This window comes from Zea mays, chromosome 10 (genome assembly GCF_902167145.1).
Source record: "Zea mays cultivar B73 chromosome 10, Zm-B73-REFERENCE-NAM-5.0, whole genome shotgun sequence".
Taxonomy (NCBI): Eukaryota; Viridiplantae; Streptophyta; class Magnoliopsida; order Poales; family Poaceae; genus Zea; species Zea mays.
The window spans coordinates 147,165,769-147,192,501 of NC_050105.1; the positions used below are offsets into that span (position 1 = coordinate 147,165,769).

The window sequence follows — 26,733 nt, forward strand, 5'->3', positions numbered from 1 at the left end:
GATCCCCAGGTACACGTGAATCATCCCATGGGTTTGTCGACGAACCAAGTATATCACCAACAGTATCTGTCATAATCACATCACCCCATGTCTACATATTTAGCACATGATTAGTCATATGTTGCGGGTGCAGTGCAGATCATCTCCAAAAGAAGTATTCACATTTCAACGTCAATAGTGGAATGCAACTAGCGGCCTACATGCATTAAGATGGCATTTATCCTGGAACCATCCCTGGTCTGATCATGAACAGAGTCCAGCAACTTCACAAACAATGGATCCCGTGGCGTCGTACCCCGGCCGGTACCGTTCTAGTATACGCGACCCGCCTGTGGAAGGCATGTTGGCGGTGCAGAGGTTGTCCTTCACTCCCATAAGCACTCCAGCAAGCGGCCCCAATACATTCTTCTCGCCAGAGTGTTAACACTCGCGATCACGATCGGTACATGGATCTCACTCAAACGTAGGTGCGATCGATCGATCTCTGATCGCCCTCGCCCCTCGGTCGCGGCTTATTTCCGTCCTAATGTTCCTTGTATGATACTCTCGTATGTATGTGTTACTCCTATTACATTAGGCTGTCTCCAGCAGCTCTTTATTTTGTCGCGTCCACTATTTTACACGATCCATAGAATACAATCTTAGGTCTAGATTGACCATCGTGGTCCGCTGTATCTAGTATTTGGCTCGTTGGCTGCCCCTGGCCGTCGCAGCTCCGAGAAGTGACCCTGACCGTCGCAGCTCTGGTCTTCTCGCACAATGCTGATATGTATCGCTGACATCTCCTCCTTGACTATCTGCTTGTCTTCAAGCTAGCGCCAACGAAAACTGATCCTGGATCACTTGTTCAACTTACCATGTAGCGAGCGAAGAAGGCTAGCTAGACCAGCGAATGAGTAGTTGAGGGACCACATAGCTACCACGTCAGAGGAGACGTGAATTCAATACTTCTTCCCGAATCTAGAATGCCTTAGACAAATTAGGGAGCACAGAACTGACAGGGGTGTTAGCACTAACAAAAGGCTTTAATTGTGAAACTTGAAACACCAGATGAATGGCGTTGTTAGGTATAAGAGAAAGTTGGTAGGCCATTGGATTGAATCTTTTGATAACTTGGAATGGTTCAAAAAATCGGAATGACAAATTGTGACTCCTGCGTTCAACAACTGACGTCTGGGAATCCCTGTTCTTAGGATTAGGCGGCTGCATTCCGCCACCCCGTTAGAGTTTACTCTCCAACAATAACCATGAATACCACTTCAGACATGAATGGACAAAGCAGTGTATATAAGCCTCCAAATATTGATTGACTCGCTCCGTCTGTCCATCGGACTAGAAATGGTATGCACTGCTGAGACACAACTTGGTATCGTTTAGTTGAAAAACCTCCTGCCAGAGTTTGCTAATGAAAATTGGGCCCCAGTCCGAGATGATAGAAGCCGACAACCCAGCAATTTGTAGACTTCGCCACTTCGGCTAGATACACCTTAGCTACCACTAGTGATGTGAAAGGATAGGCTAAAGGAATGAAATACGCATACTTTGAGAATTGAGAATTTGTCAACCACCGGCATGATGCAGTTGTACTTACAAGAATGAGGGAGACCTGTTATGAAGTCCATACTTACGACTTGCCAAGTGGGATCTAGAATGGGCAAGGTGAGACCACCTAGAGAGGGGTGAATAGGTGATTCTATAAAAATCAATTCTAAACAACATAAACTTGGTTTATAACGAGTGTTGATGAAAACTAAAACCAAATTGTTGTGAGTAGAGATGGAGATAGAGAACTCTTCACTTGATTGCTCTTTTTAAATGTGTATCAAACTTAAGAGCAACAACACAAGTGAATATGAGAACTTAAGAAGTCAACAATCAGAATAAAGTAAATGCACAAGAGACACGACGATTTTATCTCGTGGTTCTGACAATGCCTACTCCACGTTGTTGTGACCTCCTTCGGTCAAGAGTTGCACTCAACCCCTCTCAAGTGATCCAAAGACCAAACTTGAGTACCACGGTTTTCTTCCTTATATAAAATCTCCTTTGTGAGGAATCTCCACAAGTTGGAGTCTCCCACGCCTTACACAAATGGTCTTAATCAAAGCATAAGAGTAAGGGGGGAGTAGCAATACACATAAGAAGTTAATTCATAACAACAACACGCACACGAGTGTAAGAAAAGAGCGCAAGTAAAAACAACGGAGTCACAACTCAAGATCGCGCTCAAATCTTTGTCTAGTGAAACATCAGCGTGGTCGCGGAGTCTCGGAGTTGTAGTGTTCCCATTTCTCAAAGTATGTCTGCGTAATTGCTCCATGCGCCTAGGGGGTCCTTTTATAGCCCCAAGGGCCAAATGAGCCGTTTGATCTTCATTTGGAAGGCGCTGGTTGCCTTCTGTTCGCGGGTGCACTGGATTGTCTGGTGCACACCGGACAGTGAACAGTGCGTGATTCCTTTCTTTCCTCGCGAAGTCGACTGTTGCCGGCTGTTGGGCCCATGGCACACCGGACAGTCCGGTGCGACCTGGTAACCGTTGCTCAGCACATGTGGCAGCCGTTGATTGCGCGCCGCCCGTTGATGTAGGCGTGAGCCATTGGCTGCCTAGATCACCGGACAGTCCGATGAATTATATCCAGAGCGTCCAACCAATTTCACGAGAGTGGCCAGTTTGACCACGGTGCAGTATGGCATACAGGACATTGTCCGGTGCTGCCTAGACAAGCCCAATTTTGGCCAAACTTAGACAAGTTTCTTTTCTCCAATTTTGTTTGACTTGAGGAGCTTCCTAGCACTTAGATGAATATAGTCATCGACTAGAACAATTTACTAAGTGATAGATTCATACCTTTGTTCCTTCAATTGAATATGATTTGCAATATACACCTATATTTCTCAATTTGCATTTCAATATACCTGTGTTCATACTCATAGTAGACATGTTAGTTCAAAGTGATGTGTTTGGCACTTAATCACCATAACACTTAGAAATGGCCCAAGGGCACATTTCCCTTTCACAAGGGAACCAGAAGTCCTGAATACTAGTTGGCAGGATCTGGCTTTGCCTGTTAGCAAATAGTACACGATTTCACAAAGTCTTTTATTCCATGTTTCATTCTAGACCAGCGGAAGGTGATCTTGATACACCTCTGTAAGTCTCGAGGAAGCCAGAGTGGCCCCGAGGGCGCTCTCATGAGGTGCATGCATCACTACCTTCTCTTGTAGCTCCTTGTTTGAACCTAACCACACTCGTCCCTTTTGTTTGATTACGCCATGAGGGCGCTCTCATGAGGTGCATGCATCACTACCTTCTCTTGTAGCTCCTTGTTTGAACCTAACCACACTCGTCCCTTTTGTCTGATTACGCCATTAGGCAAAAGACTCTAGCTGTCCATATGTGGCAAGAATGCCAATCACTAGTAAGGAGGATGAACGATCCAGTGAGCTATATAAAAAAAGGTCGAACTTCTATTCAACTTATATATTTATCGGTCTTTTGACTGAGATAAAATATAATATCTGTTCTTATAAGTTTAATATCTGATATGTAGATAATATGTTTAATTGGTATAAATTTATTTTTCATGGTTATCAAATATGATCGTGTGCCCTCGTAACCCAGGAGCATTGTACTTAACAACTGTAGTCCATGATCTTCTAATTAGGGCATGTACAGTGGGTATCTTAAGTTGTGTCTTAGAGTGTGTCTAGGGGGGTGAATGTAAAAAATCTCAAGACATGTATCTTGACGAAGACACAGTGTCTTAGCTCTATATTCGAGACAGGAGACTATCTGATTGGTCACTTTAATTTATTGAATGCTCTGATTGGTACAATGAATATGGTAAGACACATGTTTTAGACATGACCACTGTATTATGTTGTGTTTTAGTTGTGTCTTATACTTGGAGTACCGTGCAGCTGTATCTAGGTTGTACATGCCCTTAGATGTCATCAGCCATGACAATAGTGATAACATTACCATTATTATTATATAAATATAAATAAACCCAGGGAAAACACAGTCAGCAAGCGAAGAGACCCATAGATTGGTGTACGCCGGGGGAAGGGCAAGGAATGCCATCAGCCACATCGCCCTCTCCAGCTCTCATTAAAAAACCTCTTGCCTGGGGGCGGAGCTTTCGAAGCTCGCCCATTGCCTCCCAGTCTCCCACCCTCGCAACCATCACCGCCGCCCACCGTTCCCACCGCCGCGGCCTTTATTTCTCCCCCTTCCATGCCCCGCTCGCCTCCGCCACCTCCCCCTCCTCCCGCCCCTAGGTGACTGTGACTCCCTCCGGCGCCTGAATCTCCATCTCGCTCCCCACCCGCCGCCTCCGCCGCGAGATCTCCGGCTGCCCGCGCCATGGTCGCCGCCTCCGGCCTTGCGCTGCCGCGGGTGGCCGCACCCTGCCCGGCGCGCCCGCGGGGTGGTCTCCGCCCCGCCTTGCTCCGATTCGCGCCGCCCGTGGCACTGCCACCGCACCAGCTCCGGTGCTGCGCGTCCACCGTCGATGACGGCTTGGTGTCCGCAGCGGCCTCCAAGCCCCGCCTCCCCAGGTAACGCCGGTGTCTCTCCCCACCTGGGAACCTCGTTCGCGCAATGATTGGATGGGTGGGATGTGATTGTTTCCGTGGATGGTGGGATTGGATGCCTCTAGTCTGCTCTCGTACGAAGTGGTGCTATTCAAACGTGCTGGGGCGGCAATACAGCTGTTATTGCGCGAAACGAGGGATTTGCTCTCGTTTTTGTGAGAATGACGTGATATTCACGACACACCTATTTTGGTTTTGTCAGTTTATGTCGCTATAAGGTTGGTTCCAACCGCATAAGGTAACTCCGGGGCTTGCGTTTCTTTACTATGGGCTATATGCTCATCTTATGATCGAAATCCAGTAGTTTCATGTAGTCAGGATGCCATAGCTCATAACTGTTCTGTATGCTCCATCCTTTGATGCTCTGAAGGTGTGCTGTAGACTGTAGTGTAGACGCCTCAAGTTGATAGTGCTACTGTGTTTCACTACTCACGGGAATAGGCCACCCTGATTATAAACTAAAGTCGACGGTAGGTTGTGTTTTTTTTCTGATTGTTGACCGGGATCTGCATGTGATATGCTTGCTTTTAAATGTGATGGTGAATGTTTCCATTTTTGTAGCCGCCATTGTATGGCAATGCTTGTGCTGGCCCAACTGTATTGCTAGGATGAATCCATTTATCTGTGCCCTTTTTTTTATCATGGAGCGGAGCCTACAATATCCACCAGTGGAATGACCTCTGCTGGATGATATTACAGGGTGGTTGGTATGGGTTCAAAGCTTGTCGGATGTGGATCAGCCATCCCAACACTTGGCGTTTCAAATGATGACCTTTCAAAAATAGTTGAGACGTCAGATGAATGGATTGCAGCTCGAACTGGGATTCGTAACAGGCGAGTTCTTTCAGGTAATTATGTTTCTTTTTTTTTTCTTTCAATTAAGTAACCAAATTAAGGACACAAGTTTCATCTAGATTAAATTTATACTGCTTTTGGTTGTTGTTACTCATTTTTTATTTTAGTGGTAACCGTAAAGGATGTGCACAAACCATTTGTCATATTAGTTCTTTATTTTAGTAGTTTTCTGACATGAATAATATTTTTATATGTCTAAACAATATCATATGGGAATTCTATTACTAGAAAATAATGTAAATGTTATTATGAATAAAAACAAAAAATGACTTTACAAAGTAAAAGTACAGTGCTATTAAGTGTATATGCCTTGTTATCTTAATAAGACACGGTGTATACTGCCTTATTATCTTACTATCTTACAAATAAATGCTGTATCTTTTCTTGTAGTTCGACTACTGATTTTCATAGTCACCAGTTAGGTTTAGGACAACACCTAGAATAATTCTTTTACCATCTTTGGAGTGGTACCACAGAGGCACTAATTATAACATGAGGTATTTAAATTGGTACTCAGGTACCGAATTATGGTACCTCTTGGTACTTTCCCAAGGCCTATGGAAAATAAAAATTGATTTCTGCCCACCTTTATTGAATCTCAACAGAAAATTTTTGATTGTTGCTGGAAGCTTGTTTGGTAGTACTAATTTACTATATATGTGGGTAATAACGTTTAAAAGCTTGTGTCTACATGTCAGCTGGAAAGCATATTTTACAGTCACACTTTCAGTTGCAATAGATTCTTGGTTTTGCTTCCCCTTGGTTTTCCTTTCTTACTTTCCAAATGTGACAGGAGATGAAACATTGCGGGGGCTCTCAATAAAAGCAGCTCAAAGGGCACTTGAAATGGCCAAAGTAAAAGCTGAAGATGTTGACCTTGTTCTCCTTTGTACATCTACTCCAGATGATTTGTTTGGAGGTGCCACTCAGGTATCGTGTAACATATATTTAAGTGTTATGGCATTTGCCATTAATATATTAGAAAATTTGTTTTCTACACGTGAGAAGCCTCATGTGGCTCTTTCTCAGTGCATTGAAACCTGTCTCTGAAAAAAAATGAAAGAAAAGCTTTGCTTAACTTTTGAAATTTTGTGTTGTTATTCTGAAATGTAAAGTGATAATGTCAATCTGTGGACATTAACATGGACAATAATCTTGCACTATTTTTATATATTTCTTGCTAGTATTTAGAGAGTACTGCCCATTTATACTTTCAGTGGGCACCATTATTTGCCCGACATCCATTGTCTACTTTACACTTTTATTGTCTGCACCATGAGCTAGGCCTAGTTTGAAAGGGTACAATTGTTATGTGGGGTCACACTTTCACCTATGGTTGCTGCAACAAGAACAATCCGGTGCTTCCCTTGCCAGGCTGTAACATCGATTTTCTCGTTGCCTTTTGAGGATTGATATTGATATAACTGTTCTTTATAGTCTTATTTTCAGTTGTTACTATGAGCATGTTGTTTTGGTGTTTTATTAGAAGTTCCAATCCACCCATATCTATCAGGTGCTGACGGACGTGGGGTGCACAAAGGCTTTTGGATTTGATATTACAGCTGCTTGCAGTGGGTTTATAGTTGGCTTAATCACAGCTACTCGTTTTATCAAAGGTAATTAAAATATTAAATATTTATCTGGTTGATGGTGAATGGCTTCCACAAAAACAATATGCCGCATGAATAATATAAATGCATACTTCTGTAGGTGGAGGTTTTCAGAATATCCTAGTAGTTGGTGCTGATGCTCTTTCAAAATATGTGGATTGGACAGACAGAGGTACATGCATCCTTTTTGGTGATGCTGCTGGTGCTGTGTTGGTACAGGTATAGCTTATCCCCTGTGTAAATATTTATATTTCTCCCTATCCCAGTAAGTCAGTGTTCCATGGCTAAATCTGATTGAAATATGGATGGAACTTGTTCAGTAAGAAGCATGAGCAGCCATGCTGTGGGTGATGTGACACTGTTAATTATGAGACCTTTATTCAAATTCTCTTGTCCATTTTTTTAATTTAGAATTTTGCAGGCATGCAGCGCTGATGAAGATGGCTTGCTAGGTTTTTGTGTTCAAAGTGATGGCAATGGGCAAAAGTGCGACTTCCTTGAGAATGTTGTGAGATGCTGAGAATCCATTCTAAATATATGTCGGCTTACATAGTTTCTCTTTATTTACATGTAGACACCTAAATGCCGCAACGGCAAACGATGAGTCAATCTTGTCCAATACCAATGGTGTTCCTGGATTTCCGCCAAAGAAGGCAACCTACTCATGCATTCAGATGAACGGAAAGGAAGTTTTCCGCTTTGCTGTCCGATGTGTGCCACAGTCCATTGAGAAGGCACTCCAAGAAGCTGGTTTGCCCGCCTCCAGTATAGACTGGTTGTTGTTACATCAAGTGAGTGTGCTTAACTAGAAATATGCTTGACCTGAATCATTGCTATTATAAATGATCTTCTGCGTTGCAGGCTAATCAGCGGATTATTGATGCGGCTGCCAGCCGATTAGATATCCCGTCCGACAAGGTTATTTCAAATCTTGCCAACTATGGCAATACCAGTGCGGCATCCATCCCGTTAGCTTTGGATGAGGCTGTTCGCAGCGGCAAGGTGAAGGCTGGCGATATTATTGCGGCGTCAGGTTTTGGTGCTGGACTTACCTGGGGTTCAGCTATTGTCAAGTGGGGCTAATTATTCAACGTGAACCGGAACAACACATCAATGAGATAGCTTCAAGCTTTCAAAGGCCTTGGGAGGCCTACATCTGTTGGTTCTTTCCAGTGTTTTTCTGTGCAACATTTTTCTTTCGCATGTGCCAGTTTTCCTTGCACATGAAAATGCAGTGCGCCATTTTACCGTAATCCATCTGTTCCTTAGGCTCATTACACAGTTGAGAGAGATTGTAATGTAGTTGGCAGTAGTTTGAGTGGTGGATGTAATGTAAGTTCTTGAATTTTGCATGGAGATAAATTTGGTGGGGTTAAAAGATGAGATCACACTGTAAAGCTAATTGGCCTTTTGTCTGGGAACTGTACTGAGCGGTTTCCGATCTTGTGGCCCCAGGCAATAAGCATGTTACAAGGAGAATTGGACCGTGGACGTATGCTGTAGGTCAATTCTTAGTAATTTTGATCTGTTTTTATTATACACCATTCTTCGTGTATTTTTTTTTCAAGTGGCCTTGGTTTGTGCGTTGTTAGATGTTTTGTGTTTCAGCTATCCAATCGAGGTATAGCAGGAATGTAGATGACATAATTGCTTTGACGGTATCTTGAATTTCCAGGTCTATAAAGTATATAAACATATTGCTACGGAGTACTGACTAGCCGCGATAGTTGCATTGGAGTTTGGAGATTCGATATGTGCTGAGTGCTCAATCGTGGCGGTACCATTTAGTTTTCTTACTGCGAATGGCAAGTTTGATGGCAACGTTTGTTCATAGGTCTTCCCATAAAAGAAGCTAGAATCACGTCCCGGTCACGGCGGGAAGAAGGCGAGCAGAAGGAATAAAAAGAGAGAAGCAGAAGAAAACACAAAAAATTAACATTTCCATTGCCGGGATTTGAACCCGGGTCGTCTGGGTGAAAGCCAGATATCCTAACCGGACTAGACGACAATGGATTTGTGCTATGTGAATCTTTTAATGATATGTATACTATGCTTTACCCCACCCTCAGACCTCCTCTCCCCTCCCCAAAAAGAAAACCCGCACACAGATCATCACCCCCTCTAATTCTAGGTCGCTTCCAAAAGTGTCAGCCAGGTTTTTAATCGCTTGACCTTGTCAGCCAAGAGTATAGCATTGTGATCCTACAATAGTATCCTCCATTTCTTGACAAAACAAAAAAAATTGTCATTATGTGATTTTGCAAACTCTTCTCTATCCCCATTTTGTTCCTAACATTCCACAAACACTACAGGTTAATAGCTAGCATAAACATTTCATATGCTAACCCTCAAACCGAATCCAATTCTCAAAAACATAGTGCAAACTACAAGGAACCCTATTCCAGCCTATTGCTGCCATCCTTAAAGCAGGACCAAACTGAACTAGCTATATGAGTATATGACATGAGAATAAAATAGTGATCAGCTGATTCAGAGACCCCGCAAAGGCAGCAATTTTCGTTTTTCCTTTCCACTTTTTCCTTTTGAGATTTCCCCGCCTGTAATGTGTCCTGCATAGCCCGCCACATGAAAACCTTAATTTTATTTGGTTGCCCGCTTCTCCGTAGTTTAATCACTTTTTATTAGTTATATTGAATTTGTGATTCAAATTCTGCATATAGAAGCCGTGTTGACGAGCGGAGCGGAGACCCATCGTTGAGAGACTTGGGCCCGAGCGTAGCGACGCCAACTGACCCATCGGCCTACAGACATGCACCATGGGGTGCCGGGGCGGAGCCCCCTACGGTATAGGTATATATTAATGACCCTAATTAAAGTTTGCTACGCGTCGTCATTTACTCCTCTTGTAAGCCGCCGTCTATGGACATCATCTGTATATATTCCACATATAGTGAAGGTTTCGACTGACTGATGCATGTGGTTTTTCCATTCGCATAGAAGTATTTCCACGTAAATCTATATGTCATGCTCCGTGTTTTATTGGTTGATCTACTTCATTTTTCCTGCCATTTCTGCTAACAAGTCACACCCATAAAACTTAGCCTTCTATACATGGATCCTGTAGTGTATTTTTCTGATCCGTTCAGCATCCAAATAAATTGACCCTCTTCCTTGTTCAGCCTGTAAGCTTCCAACACATTCTTGTTTCTCGAGGAGTCAAATAATCTTAGGTTTAACAAAATCTAATTAAACAATATCATATTTTAATATTCTTATATAATTTATTATAAAATATACCGTATAATTAATCTAATAATTCTTTTTTTTGATAATGGAAACATGAGTTCTGGCTTTAGCATGGTAATGCGTATAGCCAACACAAGACAATTATTACATCCGAGAAATGTTGCATAGAAAATGAAACTAATTCTTATTACACATCATACATATGGTTTTTTTTATTTAATCGACTCGTTGGGAGACGACATCTCCATTTTTTTGGTGGTGGTGCAGGTTCCATTTTTGGGAGACATCATAATATTCTTGGGAATCGAAAATAAAACTTGTAATTAAGAATCAGAGAATCGACAAAAATCGATAATAACCGCAAGAATTATGCCTAGGGAAAAGCGGAAACAACGACGACAGTGCGTAGCTGGATTTGTTGTTTATTTAATCTCGATTTTAATGATAGCAAGCATGGTGCGTGCGATGGCCAGACTACAACAATCTTAACAAGAGTAGACACAGCCATTTGTGTGCAGGTTGCTTGTTTATGCAGTTTCTGCGCCTAGCAAGCTAGATGGCGTAGTGGGTTATGTGGACGACGTCCTCGGGCCTCGCCGGTGGATGGGTCTTGTTCCTCATCCGCAGCTGCATGTACTCGTTGTACACGAACCCTCTGTACCGCGCCGCTTCGCCGATCTTGGCCGTGAACTCCGGCAGCGGCTCGATCCACTTGGCCCCGTGGATGTTGAAGAAGAACACGAACGAGTGCCTGTGCACGGGCTTCCTCACCACCCGGTGCGTCGCGCTCTTGAGCTTGTTGTTACTCAGCACCTACAAAGTGGCCTTGCCTGTTTTAGTTTAAACGGATAGTATGATGTAACTTAATACAATTTTTGTTTCTTATAACAGTATAAATGTAACATGATGTTTGTTGATACAAAAATATAGAATTCACCGAATCCAAATAGTAATCACACCTAGTAAAACCAAAACAGCCGGCTCACATGGAGATGGAGAAGCGTGTGTTCTCTGTACGTAGTACCTGTATGACGTCGCCTAGGTTGACGATGATGCTGCCCTCGACGGGCTCCGCCGGGACCCAGTCGCCGTCGTCGTTGAGGACCTCGAGGCCCCCGACGCCGTCCTGGATGACGAAGGTGATGCAGTTCCCGTCCTCGTGCGCGCTGATGCCGTTGTCCTCCTCCTCCGTCGCCGGGAAGTAGCGCAACGCCGCCAAGAAGTCGAAGCTGCGGTCGCTGTTGTAGTCCGTGAGGAAGCCCGGCGGGAGGTCCATGCACTCGTTCAGGACCTCCTGCACGAGCAGCCCCAGCTCGGTGAGCTTGGTGTAGCACTCCTCCACTGCCTCTCTGGATCGACCGCGGTTTGGTGAAATTGACAATTGAAATATGATCCAAATTATATAAGTTAGAATACGACCTTTGATTCGGGTTATATTAACTAGCGGATTCGTTTCAGTTGCTCGCGAAAATAGACGATTCGTTATATTTTCTGTATTGTTTATAATTTTCTAACGATATTGAAGATTGTCGACTGATTATGAGATAACACTTTCTATAAATCCTGATGATCAAACAATACTCCAATTCCTTCGTGCAAACTAAATCTTGCATCTCGAGTTGGGTTCTCGATCGACTGACCTGAATCCTGATGGCTCGGCGGGGTACACGTTGAACCCAAGCTTGGGACCAAACACCAGGAGGTACTCGTTCTTGTCCGCCGAGTGCGCCGGCTGCCGCGCGTAGCCCGCGGGGAGCGGTGCTTCGGAGCCCTCGGGCGCCCGAGCCCTGGCCTTGTCGTCGTCCGGCAGCGCGAAGAAAGCGGACGACAGCTCGAGCGCGCGCGCCATGAGGTGTGCCGGCACGCCGTGGTTGACGACGCGGAAGAAGCCATGCGTCCGGCACGCCTGGCGCACGGCTTCGGTGGCTCTGGCGCGGGAAGCGCCGCCCTCGTCGCCGTCCGTGAAGAACGGCGCCAGGTCCACCACGGGGAGCGCGCCGCTCGCCGCCATGTCCATCGCCAGTGGTGACACGATCGAAGATGCCGCACAGCTCGTCGTCATGTCCCTATGCTATGCTATTATATTGTTTGTCCACATGGCTCCGCTAGTAGACAAGAGAGTAAGAGACAATGCCACAGTCGTTGCTTAGTAGTAGGTTGTTGTCACTGTTAAGTAACCCTAGTTAGGTTTATGTGGGCCTTTGCCTCTGAGAGGTATCACATCTCTATATAAAAAACCTGTACACCCCTTCATATTATAGAGATCAGAAAGAGGCCAGAGGCTCAACCCTATATCCAGTGTCTCGTGTGTTTTCTCTGTCGTGCTTATGGAAAGGGAGACGGGTTCTCTACATCTTCTTGCGCCTCTACTGCTGACGAGAGGGAAGGGAGCGGATCTGGTGATCCGTGGTAACGTAGTTCTTAACACGTTATCAGCACGCTCTACCTCGCCGTTGCTGCGGCGAGATCAGATCTGCATCAACTCTCCGTCAAGCCGGCAGGTCTCCGACCTAGCCGAACTCTCCTACGCGAGAGACTTCGATTTTTCCTCTACGGAATAGATCGGTATGTTTAATGTTCTTGATATGGACTGTGATCCATGCGCGATAAACTACCATCGCCGATGTGCTTCTACGCACGTGCCATGACCCCTACTCCCACGCATGGATAAAGGGGGAGCTCGGTCAAAGTGCTACCGAAAAAAGTGGATCTGACGGGTTAAAACTTGAGAGAGGATAAAGGGAAAAAATGCTTGCATGCATGCTCTCGGGTAAACTGGATCCGAGACAACGTCTGGCGCTCCCTCGAGTGAGAAAAGAAAGGCCCGTCAGAGCTGCCGTGCATGCGTACGAGACAATAGTTTTTCCATAAGTTCTTAATTAACAAGTTTCGCTACAATTCTATACTATACTTAAAGCACCAGTTTCAACGGTCGTCATGCGTCATCTTTTTACAAATATCCCCTCACAGCTATTTCAAATTAATCTGTTGCACGTCTATAGATGCCAAATGACGCCCGACACGGACTAGATACACGCGGTCTACAACTATGGACAGACACGTCATGCCGCGCCCGACACGAGCTAGATGCACGCGGGCCACAACTATGGCACAAGCACGTCATGCCGGTCTACTAACTGTGTCGGACCAGCCCGCTAGCCCGTCAATCTATTTAATTAAATCAGCGTAAAATGTTAAAAACGGTGCAGGAGGTGGGGTTCGAACCTATGCCCTGATGGAAGAAGGGCGGAGGACACTGGGTGAAACTGTCTAACCAGTAGAACATCATGCTAAGATGATTTTAATATTGAATGTAAATTGTATATAGGTATATACATTTTTTGTAAAATAAAAAAATAATTGTGTCGGGCCAGGCCAGCACTACGGGCCAAGGCTGCAGCCCAAGCACGACACGACGTTCTTTGCTCTTGCAAGCATTAGGTCGTTTCTGAGACCACATTGGCGCAATGGACTACATGGTGTTTGAGGTTGCTGAATTGGATAGAGCAGCAATGATTTGTCACACTAACAGCAAAATGAAAGGTTATTTATTGGTTTTAAACGTTAGTAATTGCTACGAAGTAGCGTAATTTATATGGAGCACATCCAGTTTTTATTGATGTCTGACTTTAGCAATCACTCCACATTTTGATCTATCTTTTTTTGTAAGTTTGACTTCATGGGACTTATTTTATAAACTTGATCTCACAAACTTTCTCTTATTTGGTCTCTGTATGATGGAATTATGTCATTTTATAATCTCTGTTCATTCAGTCAATCGTTGTGAACTCTCTTCTAATCGCTCACTTCATTGGCCGTGTTGTACCAAGATATATTTGTATGGAGTAAACAATAACATCAGTTAGCCAAATCAAAAAATATATTATACAGAGAGCGGAGACAATCAATAATAAATCTTGAATTTTTTTTTGATGGATAGTTTACGTGGGTATTGTTGTAAGCCGTCGCAACGCACGGGCAACCGACTAGTTTAATTTATATGTGTGCTCCATATTACTTATTCTATTTATTCCTATTGCAAATAATAAATAGAATAAAATATGTTTTATGTTGCAATTTCTACCTTAATTAATTATTTCCTGACGCAAATAATTAGTAGAAAAATACATGCTTGATTATGGTAAAATGATAGTTACACCTGATGTGTTATGTTTGTGTATTAATTATGGTGTTCATTTTTTTCTGCATTAATAATTATTTCCCGTAGTAAATAATTAGCAGAAAATTATTAAAACGTGTGTGCAGACTATACTACGCAGACTAAAATCGCTCTAAATATTTATGATGTGTTGAGCTTTTGGACTCACGTCGAGCGATTAAATTGTATAATGAGTACTCAGACACGCCGATCAGGCTGCGTTGGTAATCGGCTGAGTCATGACATTAGCTGAATATTGACTGCGCCCTGGCAATACGACGCAATATTTGTGCCGTTCGAACTTGGCTGCGTCATGTGATTACTATGTCGCGCTCTCCATTAATCAGATCGCTCCCGTTGAGTCAGACTGTCATCGCTGAGTCGCGTATTTTTTGCATGCCCTGTAGGCACTGTCTGTCTGCCGCGAGCCACGATTGTGCCTGTTGCGCACGTTGCGTGGATTTATCGTGTACCACAATTACCGAGCCATAATTGTGCCTGTTGCGTTTATTACGAAGGCTTGCTATATTGTCGTAGCCCTGATGGCCGCACACGTGTTGACGCTAGATACGCTAGAGCTTGTACTCGCGTGAATTGTGGTGGGTTGTTCAAGCCCCTAAAGTCACATTATGCACAACCTTCGTAAACAATTTTGTTTAGCTCTATATTTTATTTGATTGTGTTGTGTGGCATTATATATTTATATATCGCCAAGTGGCCATAACAACTATATCAAGCTCTATAGTGCTTGAATAATCTGGGAAACTAAATTGAAATACAACAGAACTTGGATAAGTTAATTCTCTACTCTCTCCTCATGCATAAAATTTTACCCGAAGTAACCCGAAAATATATAATATAATGCATGAAAGCCTTTTTGGCATAGAAGATATCACAAATTGAGATTATATTAGTAAGCAAAAAGACCTTACCAAATGATTTAAGATCAGAAATCTCAGTCATACATTGCTCAACCAGATGTTAGCACATTGCTCTCTTTGTCGCTGAATGACATGAAGCAAACTATGAGATAAAAGGATATGTAACCGCTAGCAACACGATGTTGCGAGTATACCGAGAGGTTATTCTAAAAAAATTCACTATGTTGGTGTGAAAATCATAGTGTGTTCCCGTCGAACCACTTTACTCGTTCTATCTAGAACCTCTATGCTTGTGTCGCATACATCTCTCGGAATTGTAAATACTTATAGTCACTGAATTGACTCGGGATAGTCTTTTGACAAGTTTGGTATATACTGTAAACTAAATGGTAAAGGTCGGTCCTGAATGGACACATACCTGGGGTTTATGTAGCCGAACTACACTGAATTCCACCCTTTGGCATGCTTACCATTATCTACCTCCGATCTACCTCCAGATGAACAATGAGACATATATCTTGAAGAATATGCTTGAGTTATGAGGGATAACGACTTTGACAGATGTCATCGTCAGGGGGAGTGAATGCTTATATTGATCAGAATCGTGAGACAATAAATGTCATATTCTATGCCCTGAAGGCGTGAGCTTGATGATCAATATGTGAACCTTTATGGAACTTTCTATCAAATATATAGATCCAGTCGATCGAACACCACCAGTTAAAGTGGCTTATTTATATTAATACGTGCACTTACCTCGTATATCCTAGAAGTGAGTAGAGGTAAAGTTCCTGAAATAGTCCTTGCAAGGATATGCAATCCGTTTGCTAAATCTTTATGTGCATATACTTCCAGAAGAAGATGTTTTGCCTTATTGATACGGTTTTGCAAGGATCAAGGGGAGCGCATTTCTAAAAGTTAGCTCTTGTAGAAGATTCGATAGAATCTAGATCTCAGAGGATCGAAATCTGTCCCGATGATAGCTGTTGTACTCTTTTCCCCTTTGTGAGTTTTCTTGAAGTTTCTCACATGAGGTTTTTAACGAGGCAACAAAGTGCAAATGCAATTTGTATCACCATGCTCTCTTAACGGTCACGAGATAATTGTGCGATGGCCGTCGGAGGATGTTCTTTTCAGGGACAACACATGCAACCATGCAATTTTGTTCAGACTGTTGTACATGAGCGACGACTTGGACAAAAAGGTACATCTCAACCAGTATGAAAAAGAATTATGATATGCTCATGGGCCTCCACCCAAGTTGACATAAGAAGCATATGAAAGGGCCGAGAAGAATTAGAAATAGAGCAAAAGCCCATGTAGTTTGTAAAACTTGGCCAGACAGTGACAGCTTCAACTCGCTAGACGGCCTCATAGCGAGACCTGGAGTCCTGGACCAGGAATTCTTTAGGTTTTATTCAACCAAATTAACATTTTCTTGGCCCGTTTATTAATGAACTAAATTGGGATAGAAAGTTGAAATGCAGATCTTCATGTGGTTGCTCCTTCAACTGCAGTCTTCACAGCAGACAAATTGCTTGGCAGGGAATGGATGGAAAATTGGCAATCATGGCATGCATACTCAACTTCAACATGAACCCGGTTCTCCTTTGATTATGAACTGGCTGTTGGTATAGCGGATTTGGCATGCAGTGGCAGCTTTTGGTCAGGTATAGACTCTGTTGAGCCTTGAGATGCTTCACAAAATAGTTGAGGAAGGAACTGTGAACAACGTGGACTGGATCAGAGAGTAGCTCCCATAACATGTGCAGATGCTGTTTTCGTATACTTGGGAGCAAGATTTATGTTGAAAAAAAAACTTCGAAAATGTTTAGATGCCTTGCCTTGAAGGGAGTTTTGTGCTAAGCCGTGAGAGCTCGATCAGTCATTGTATCGTTGCTTTCATGAGAATCAAGATTTATGTGTGCAGATGCTGTTTTCGAATAACTCAAATCCAGGCAATCATATCATGCATGAAATTGATGTCAACTCGTTCAATTCATATAAATGCATGGACCCTATATATGCATATTCTTATTAATGCTTGTATCAACAACTTATCCACCAAACTGTCGACAGCCTCGCCAGAACGGCAGCGTCTTGTTCCTGCTGCCTTTTTGTCTGGCCACGGGTACGTAGGCACGGCCTGCTCCCGGTACGCTAGCTATACGGGTCGCTCATGGCCCCCATGTCTGCAGGCGCGCGTACCGGCCGGCAGCTACCATGCATACTGTCTCCCTCCCTGCCCCGGCCCCAACGACGACGACTTGCCTGAGATCGAGACGGGTCCTGCACGTCCATGTACCATGTACGCACGCAGGTGATCGAGCTAGCTGCAGCTAGCGTATCGCCGAAGAACCACCGTTGCACCTGTGTGGGGCAAAACAAAACAAAAAATCCACTGGCCATCGGCCGCGCGGCGGGGCCGGGCCGGCGTGGCTGGAGGCGTCCATGCGGTCCGTATCGGCCGGGACCGGAGCATGCGTCGACCGGCCGGGAGAGCATCGCAGTAATGGCGCCGTGCCGACGGCCTGGGACATGCTGTCGTCTGTCGACGACACTCCCGGGCCGCGCCCCACGGGACCACGACCACGGCGCCTGGGTGCGTGCGCGCATGCAGTGCAGGGCGCCCGCGCCTCCGATCCGCTGGATGGCGCCCGCGGCCTCGCGTTAACGACGTTGTCCCTGGAGGCCTGAACAGGGCGGCGCGCGACAGCACCCAACGGGCGATGGGCCATGGCCAACGACCCCAGCGCGCGCGCGCAGCGCAACCGTCGGTACAGCGAGTCGGCGTCAGCGCGCGGCGCCGTGGAAAACGAATGACGCTGTGCGCCGCCGGGCTCCACGCACGGAAAAAAGGTCGTCGATCGGCCGGCTCGCGCTCGCCGCCTGATGAGATATGTGTTCACACGAGCCCTCGTCTTCTTGTCACGTCGCAGTCGGATCTGCGTGAATGGTGACCTAGGCGCGTCTATCTCTCTCACGGCCGCCAAGGTGCACGACATGAAAGCATCGACGATAGATTGATCTCCATCTCCGCCGTGGTGGTTACAATACACTCGCGGTGGCTTAACTGATTGCGCACGCATGTCGGACCGTCGAATCTATCGGCCGTCCGTCGACGGAGCAAGCCAGCCGGGGCGCCGCGATCGAAAGCGGCGCAGCTAGGTAACCGGCAGCAAGGCTCATACGTCTACTTGCATGCCTGGCCTGGTGATCAGAAACGGCGGCGACGACGACGGTGATCTGATCCCTCCATGACCTCGCACCTATCGATCCATCGGGATCATGCATCCGGGCGTCGATCGCCGTGGTGGCTTCCTGGCTGCGTACGTCACATCGTGCTCGTGACAGCAGCAGCTTATGGCTCCCTATGCCGGCGACAGTGCGGTGGCAGCGGGCAACAAGGCCCGGCCGGTCACGCATCTATCGTCGGTCGATGAACAGCCTCGGTTGATCTGATGGACATGGCGAGTGATGGAGACGACGACGTGTTGTACGTGCGTGCCGGCGGTCTGCCGGCCGGGCTAACCGCTGCATTAACCCACGGCCGGTCGGCTCTGCTTTTTTGCATTGTTGGAGTACCGTCTTGTGGCAAGTTTTTGTTTGTCCACGCACGCTTCTCCTTACAAAGTGATGCATCGTGCTTGTTCACGAAAGCTTTTCGAATTATCAGCGTAGTTGTGCATTTTATTGTGAGCACACGGCGTTTCCTATAAACTAAATTAATGATGTGTTTGGTTTGAGTAATAATTCTATCTAAATATGAGATGGTGTAGTATAAGTTTATTCTTCAAATTTTGTGGGACGACTCAATTCTTTATATTCATGTTAATAATAACTAGTAATGATATGGTGATGGATCAACTTATTACATTGTACAAACAAAAAAAAGTGAGAATTATGCCTCAAACCAAACACACTATATAAATCCTTGTAGATTTAAAATCCAAAAAAAATCTTGTATGCTGGAGCCTGGTGAACCCTCCTTTATTTACCCTCTACAAGTTTGGTAAAAAAAAACCTTGTGATCCTTTTGTTTCTCCTATTATGATGTTCATATTGCTTCGCATAAAATCAAAATCCCTGAACGTAGAAACGCTCGTGTGGCCGCGGGTGGTGCAGTGCACGTACTAGCTAGGCAGGCTCAGGCTGTCCCACGAGCCGATCTTGTATCCGTGTCAGGCGTCGAATCGATCCGGCGCGCATCAAAAAACGCGAGCGCGGGCTTCGTGGCCGGGCGACCCGCACCACCGCCGCTTCGTACACGTGTACCGGGGCCGCGCGTAAGCGCGCGGCGGGTGTGCCCGGGCTTTGAACAGCATCTGGTCAAAGGCGCCGCCGGGATGGATGATGACGGTCGATGGCTGCTGGCTGGTGAATCGGATCGATCTCCCACCTGGCCACCTGGACTTGTCAGCGAGAGCAGTGGCACACCAGACAAGCACACCTCCTGATGACCTGATCCACAGACAGAGACACGGGAGGAAGAGCCTGCCCGACCCGAGAGCTTTCAGCTTTGAATCGATGAGCCTACGATCCGCCTATACCTGCACATGGTACGGTGTCCAAGTTCCGACGTGCCCAAACTCCGACGCCCACCTCGGCCAGGACAGAGCCCAAGGCCACTAATGTACAGTGGAGTACCTCCCAGTTACCTGGGCCTCCACCTTTTATCTACTCCACTCCCCTTCCAACATCTGCACGAGCACGGCATCCACACCGGTTCTCCTCCTCCTCCTCCTCCTCCTCCTCCTCCTTTTTTACCACACACGCATCCACATCCACACCTCTGTCCTTATTACCTGTCGCTACGTGCCTGTAAAATCTCTTTCTTAAACTAAAAAATAACTAGGTTTATAAATAACATCTTTAGATAATTATAAAACTAGATAAAGACTAAAAGACGACCTGAATTTATTAAACCTAATTAATTACATAATTCATAGTTGATATTCAAATATTTGATGAGACACAAACTAATAACACTCCGAAACTTACATGCACTGCTGGGAGACAAGGGGACAGGATTCTTGTTCGCTACAAAAAGTCACGGTACGGGCCGGTACAGTTCAGGGCCGGAGAATCATATTTGACCTTCTCAAAAGAATCGTGTGCCAGACCTTTCCGGCCAGTCACCGGAGGATCTTGTGAGGATCTAATGCCCCGCATTATTATATATTCTAGTGGTTTCCATCCTGGTGTGCATGTGCTGCTGTTAGAGCATGGCTTATAATAGAGCCTGCTGAAGGCTTTATACCACTGTCATGTTATATAGAGCCAGACACACAGCCAATTCATATAATGGGTTGGCTTTATGATAGGCTGGATGCACTCAACCGAAGCATTCAATGCTTCCATATATACATCATCTGCTATGCACATCTTTTCGTTGTGGGCCGGCACATCTTCTCATTGTGGGCTGCAAGCGGTCTTTTTTCCCTCGAGGACGACGCTGCGGACGGGCTGCGAAACAAGAGCCCGTTTCTTTCTGTTTCTTGGTTTCTCACCCCTCCACGTAAGAATCTGATGACGTGGAACACCTTACAGCCTGCTGAGGTGTACTTATAATACTTGCTCTTAAGGTACGGTACGGTAGGGTGCTTAGCTTAGCTAGGAGTATTTGTTAATGGATTTATTAGGCCAGACAGTAATATACTATACAATTAATTTGACCATGCATGTCATCCGTGCCCAAGAGACGGGGCGCGATGTGTCGGCCGGTCCGAAGGAGAGCCGCGCGCGAGATATCAGGTGGTAGTGGTACATTGGCATGTTTGCTGTATGAGCGGCATTGACTCGGTTGGAACTCGGGAGCTCCCTCTCTGCCTTGGGAACGAAATTTAATTGTTCAAACTAACGTACACTTCCCTTGGCGTTCTTTTTCGTTGGGCACATGCGCATCGTGTCGTGCGCACACGTACGAGATACTACCACAACTACTAGCTAGTACTATGTCGTTATTTAAAATGTATTTTTCTTTCTTTTGTTCTTGCTAGCTAGTGCCTAGTATGGTCTTCTATATTGTATCAATGAAATATTTTACTGCAGGATAGGAACTTACGGTCAAAGATCAATTTTTTTGAACCCGTCAAAACTATTGTCTGCTAAAAACAAGAGTACAAGTACTGCTCCTAGTAGGAAGTAAACTAGGCGGATATGGTGTACGTAACGTAACTCGTCTGATTTAACAAACAAAAACAGTCGTGGTAACTAGTTTGCATAGTGGTTGTTCGAGCGTAAGTGCACGGTTTGCAAATGTCACCAGCAGCCAGCTGCAATCTCTATCAGAGTTAACTAAGAAACTGTTCAGTCTGAAACGAGCTTGCATCAGAGAGCGCAGGGCTGAAGTCAACCTTACCTTCCTCAAGACAGCTGCAATTTGTATTCGTAAATAGACAAGAAAGAAAAAAAAAGTTCCAGTCACCTGCTTCCGGATTACCTGTGCTAACACATCTGAATCCAACTGTACTTTCAAGCAGCAGGGACCATCATCTGACCTCGTCTTCTGCTAAAGAAAGATTCAGGAATCAGAAGCTAGACCAGGGGAGTTTGGGCTTCTGTGCAGTAGTCACAGGTACATCAAAGCTGCAAAGACTCAGCTCCTGCAGTTGAGTTTGTAGCTGCAATCAGTGGCAACCAACCTGGGCAGTGCTCCATGGTAGGAGTAGTTTTATACATGACATGCATCACGACAAGCAGAGTGAGTTGTATAAAAACTAACGAAACAAGCGCCGAGTTTTGGATCGGAGGGGACATATCCTTCTTTAAAAAGTGTGATAGGCGCCCAACCAAAACTCACAATATACCGCCACGCTACATCGCTGGATTTTAAGAGTTGTCCACGCTCCAGCCTTCCTACTTCCTAGATTGTTTTTTTAAGCTGCCCTTAATTAGGGAGAGTTTGACATGTCAGTGCTCCACCACTGCCAGTGTGTCAGTGCCTGTATATAAATACAGGCGACTGAGGTCACTTGGCCTCAGCCTGCTTGCCGCTTTGCTTCCTCCCATTCCATACTCCTGCTCGATCCAGCTACTTCACATTAGGCAGGAGGACAATACTTTAAAAAAAAACACATTCAGCAGGAGATCGATGAAGATGAGGGCTCCTGCCGTGGCCTTTGCTGCTCTTCTCATGCTGCTGGTGGTGGCTACAAGAGCACATGGTATGCTTGCTAAGGGCATAGCCATCTCCTCCACCACTACTAGTGCTCCTTGTTAGGTGTATCAGTATGTGTATCCGTCCTGGGACTGATCTGACCATGTATATTCCTCCCTGTTTCATTCTCCGATCGAGCAGGAATCAGGCTGGACAGGCAGTTACATGATGCAATCAACAGCAGCAAGGTCAGTACAGTATATATATAACGAGCTATACGACTGTGATCCAATCCAACAAGAAGCGCTTCTACGATCCCTACACAGCGTGGAATCAAACCAGATTTCAGTCTTGCTTATTATTCTAGTCTGCTGTCTTCTCTCCGCGTGCCAATGAGCAGGAGATGGCCGATCCCAGGAGGACCGGCGATGCCGAAGCGTCGTCCATTGCTGCTGGCGACTCGGTGAAGGAGCACTGCACTCGCGACGGGCGTTGCTCAGGTACGACGAAGCAGATGACGACCCCCGGCTTAGTCCTGTCGTTGTTACCAGTGATAGCGAGGTGATGGTCATTGGTCAGTGCGCACGCGGCGCCGAGGTTCCATGACCATGAGGATTACTATATATGGGCCGAGTGGACATGAGTGAGGCTAATCATGCACCACTGGATCATCGTCGAGCTGTCCGAGCAAACCATTTCTCGTCAGCCTCTACCCTTTTTCTTCATCCGATCAATTAGCTTTGGCTACCCGTAGCTGTTGTTCTCCGTGTCTCTCTCTGTCTTCATGCTTAGCATTGTTCTGTTCCGCACCGTGTCACAATATCTCTGTTATAGTTGTAGTCTAGTCGATTTAAGCACATTTTAGCTCTGCACACAGCTTCGGTCTTTCCTGCTCCAACTGCTTTTTCTCCATGTTCTCTATGTGGATGCATGCATTTGTTCGCGTGCGAGCGAGACTAGTATGTTTTATGTAACGGTACCACTGGCACTGTACCAGCATAGAGGTCGGCACTGCCAAGACGTAGAAGAAAAAAAAAATCAGCGTGTCAGTGGTCGGCAACGGTTTGGTGGTCCCGTGTGCATTAGTCAGTTGCATCAAGTTGGGATACGCTAGGGAAGCTTTTCTTTTTTTTTGTTTTACGTTAGCTTCGCATCAGTACAGTACAGGTACATCGACTTTTTAATCTAACAGGTGGTTTATTTGATGCCTTTTGATGCAGGAACGAAGGCGGAAAAGGCACTGGCGCACGCTGAAGCAGCAGCGGAAGCGAAGCAGCAGCAGGTCAGTGTGCGTTTTCGGGGTAGCTAGGTTTAGGGGGCGTTTGGTTGGAGGGACTAAAGATTAGTCTCTAATTTTTAGTCTCATTTAGTCCCTTTTTTACCAAACACTAAGACTAAAATATGGACTAAAATGATTTAGTTTTTAGTCCTTCACATAGGTGCTAAAAGAGACTAAAAACCCATAATTATCATGTTGCTCTTACCTTTTTTATAGATAACTAATATTATGAGTATATTCTAAGGGTATTTGAGTTTTTGACAATGTATTTAATGACTTTAGAATCTATTTAGTCTCTAGAACCAAATATGTAGGGACTAAAGTTTAACCCTAAGACTAAAGTTTAGTCCTAGGACTAATTGAAACCAAACATGGACTTAGTTTCAGCCGCCGCCGCCGCCGCCATCTGAACATTCTCAGAGTGTGTCACTCGTGCATGGCAACTTCCACGCGTGTTTATTACTCTACACTGGAGCTACCAACTTAATTACTTCTTGGGTATCAATGTACTTATATATATGCGCAGGGCGACTCGACGGGAAACGATCACCGCGGCACAACGGTGGGCGGCGAGGCCGCCACGCAGCAAGGGCGGCGTCACGAAGAGGAGGCGGCGGCGGCGCCCACGGATTCTTATTCGTCTTCTTCCCCGGAGGCGCCGGGCGTGGCGGCCCGGCAGCGGCAGACGTACCCGGACATCATGGACATCGCCGGCATGGACTACTCGCCCGCCGCGCGAAAGCCTCCCATCCACAACTGAAGGCCGGCCGGGCTTGGTGGTGGCGCACGTGAGTGGTGCACGCAGCACAAGTACTAGCTAGAGCTAGAGCTAGTAGCTAGCTCTATACAGGCCTATGAAGCTGGTGGTGCTTGCGATCGACTGGACTGGCCTATTAGCTTTCCTTGTTTGTTTGTTCATTAGGTTAGTTGCTATTAGCTAGCTGTCGTAGTAGCAGGTAGCTAGCGAGCGAGTGCTCGACCCGGTCAGTCCTGCTAGCTGATCCTGAATAGAATAGCGCGCGCGTACAGTCATCTATAGCTAGTGACCCATCGATACCGGACAGCATCGATCGCAGGATTTTGTGACGACTTCTATATACTGGTAGTACAAAAGCTTCCCTTGGCGTGTTTTCCATCTCCGTCCAGTGTCCCCCGCGCGCCCCGCGGACCGACGCAACTGCAGTAACATGCCGTCCTGCCTCTGATCACTGCTGCTTCCACTTTGGTTCTTTTATTTGTTTGCTAGCTTTTGTAGTGATCCGCTCCGCTCATTACTTCGTCGGAAGTAGCCAGAGCCTCAGATCAGACCAGGGGATGACCGGGTTGGTGAGGCTGCCGGCCGGCGATCGACAGGGAATGATCTGCCACATGCGGCTGTGTGTGCGCGCGCTCGGCTCGAGTAATTAGGCGGCCCCCGTACGTCCCCGGCCGTATAATACGAACTGGGATGGCACGTAGCTGTCGCGCGCCCGCCGAGCCGCGGCCCACTCCTGCGATGGCGACGCGGTCGGCGCGGGGGCCGGCAGCCCGGGCGGGACAGCGAGGCGGATAGTACTCCCTCCATTTCTTTTTATTTGTCGCTGGATAGTGTAATTTTGCACTATCCAGCGACAAATAAAAAGAAACGGAGGGAGTATGTTTTATGTAACGGTACCACTGGCACTATACCAGCATAGAGGTCGGCACTGCCAAGACGTAGAAGAAAAAAAAATCAGCGTGTCAGTGGTCGGCAACGGTTTGGTGGTCCCGTGTGCATTAGTCAGTTGCATCAAGTTGGGATACGCTAGGGAAGCTTTTCTTTTTTTGTTTTACCTTAGCTTCGCATCAGTACAGTACAGGTACATCGACTTTTTAATCTAACAGGTGGTTTATTTGATGCCTTTTGATGCAGGAACGAAGGCGGAAAAGGCACTGGCGCACGCTGAAGCAGCAGCGGAAGCGAAGCAGCAGCAGGTCAGTGTGCGTTTTCAGCCGCCGCCATCTGAACATTCTCAGAGTGTGTCACTCGTGCATGGCAACTTCCACGCGTGTTTATTACTCTACACTGGAGCTACCAACTTAGTAATTACTTCTTGGGTATCGATGTACTTATATATGCGCAGGGCGACTCGACGGGAAACGATCACCGCGGCACAACGGTGGGCGGCGAGGCCGCCACGCAGCAAGTGCGGCGTCACGAAGCGGAGGCGGCGCCCGCGGCTTCTTATTCTTCTTCTTCCCCGGCGGCGCCGGGCGTGGCGGCCCGGCAGCGGCAGACGTACCCGGACATCATGGACATCGCCGGCATGGACTACTCGCCCGCCGCGCGAAAGCCTCCCATCCACAACTGAAGGCCGGCCGGGCTTGGTGGTGGCGCACGTGAGTGGTGCACGCAGCACAAGTACGTACTAGCTGAGCTAGAGCTAGCTAGTAGCTAGGTCTACACAGGCCTATGAAGCTGGTGGTGCAGTGGTGCCTGCGATCGACTGGCCTATTAGCTTTCCTTGTTTGTTTGTTCATTAGGTTAGTTGCTATATATTAGCCGTCGTAGTAGCTAGCGAGCGAGTGCTCGACCCGGTCAGTCCTGCTCTAGCTGATCCTGAGTAGAATATCGCGCGCGTACAGTCATCTATAGCTAGTGACCCATCGATACCGGACAGCATCGATCGCAGGATTTTGTGACGACTTCTATATACTGGTACAAAAGCTTCGTTCCATCTCCGTCCAGTGTCCCCCGCGCGCCCCGCGGACCGACGCAATTGCAGTAACATGCCTGCCTCTCGCTACTGCTTCCAGTTTGCTTCTTTTATTTGTTTGCTAGCTTTTGTAGTGATCCGCTCCGCTCATTACTTTGTCATTAGTAGCCAACAAAGCTTCCGATCAGACCAGGGGATGACGGGTTGGTGAGGCTGCCGGCCGGCGATCGACAGGGGATGATCTGCCACATGCGGCTGTGTGTGCGCGCGCTCGAGTAATTAGGCGGCCCCCGTACGTCCCCGGCCGTATAATACGTGCGTTGCGTTTGCTAGGTTATTAGTTGTGGGACACCACCGTGCGGGCGGACGAAC

The 26,733-nt window shown here is 46.3% G+C and overlaps 4 protein-coding genes and 2 non-coding genes across 6 annotated transcripts; 4 read left to right on the forward strand and 2 right to left on the reverse strand.

The window, feature by feature from the left end:
• Positions 1-3,483: 3,483 nt before the first annotated feature.
• On the forward strand, positions 3,484-3,686 carry LOC111590434 (U2 spliceosomal RNA). The gene has a single exon (XR_004853542.1). It is a non-coding gene; the product is annotated as a U2 spliceosomal RNA (small nuclear RNA).
• Positions 3,687-4,072: 386 nt separating this feature from the next.
• On the forward strand, positions 4,073-8,439 carry LOC100280787 (3-oxoacyl-synthase III). The gene is given in 8 exon segments (NM_001153708.1): positions 4,073-4,560; positions 5,296-5,444; positions 6,245-6,381; positions 6,965-7,067; positions 7,162-7,280; positions 7,483-7,547; positions 7,636-7,852; positions 7,923-8,439. Coding segments are annotated over 8 exon segments (1,206 nt in total). The 5' UTR covers positions 4,073-4,366; the 3' UTR covers positions 8,145-8,439.
• A 561-nt stretch (positions 8,440-9,000) lies between these two features.
• TRNAE-UUC (transfer RNA glutamic acid (anticodon UUC)) lies at positions 9,001-9,074 on the reverse strand. The gene has a single exon. It is a non-coding gene; the product is annotated as a tRNA-Glu (tRNA).
• Positions 9,075-10,675: 1,601 nt separating this feature from the next.
• On the reverse strand, positions 10,676-12,374 carry LOC100384012 (uncharacterized). The gene is made up of 3 exons (NM_001361218.1): positions 11,909-12,374; positions 11,293-11,617; positions 10,676-11,081 (listed from the first exon to the last, which is right to left on the reverse strand). Exons 1-3 carry the CDS (start codon positions 12,328-12,330, stop codon positions 10,821-10,823), a joined length of 1,008 nt encoding a protein of 335 aa, NP_001348147.1. The 5' UTR covers positions 12,331-12,374; the 3' UTR covers positions 10,676-10,820.
• Positions 12,375-22,191: 9,817 nt separating this feature from the next.
• Positions 22,192-24,821, forward strand: LOC103642115 (uncharacterized). Its single transcript, XM_008665428.3, has 5 exons — positions 22,192-22,474; positions 22,609-22,655; positions 22,808-22,907; positions 23,628-23,689; positions 24,213-24,821. Exons 1-5 carry the CDS (start codon positions 22,402-22,404, stop codon positions 24,444-24,446), a joined length of 516 nt encoding a protein of 171 aa, XP_008663650.1. The 5' UTR covers positions 22,192-22,401; the 3' UTR covers positions 24,447-24,821.
• A 585-nt stretch (positions 24,822-25,406) lies between these two features.
• LOC103642116 (uncharacterized) lies at positions 25,407-26,386 on the forward strand. The gene is made up of 2 exons (XM_008665430.3): positions 25,407-25,639; positions 25,789-26,386. The coding sequence occupies exons 1-2, from the start codon at positions 25,562-25,564 to the stop codon at positions 26,014-26,016; spliced, it is 306 nt and encodes a 101-aa protein (XP_008663652.1). The 5' UTR covers positions 25,407-25,561; the 3' UTR covers positions 26,017-26,386.
• Positions 26,387-26,733: the final 347 nt, after the last annotated feature.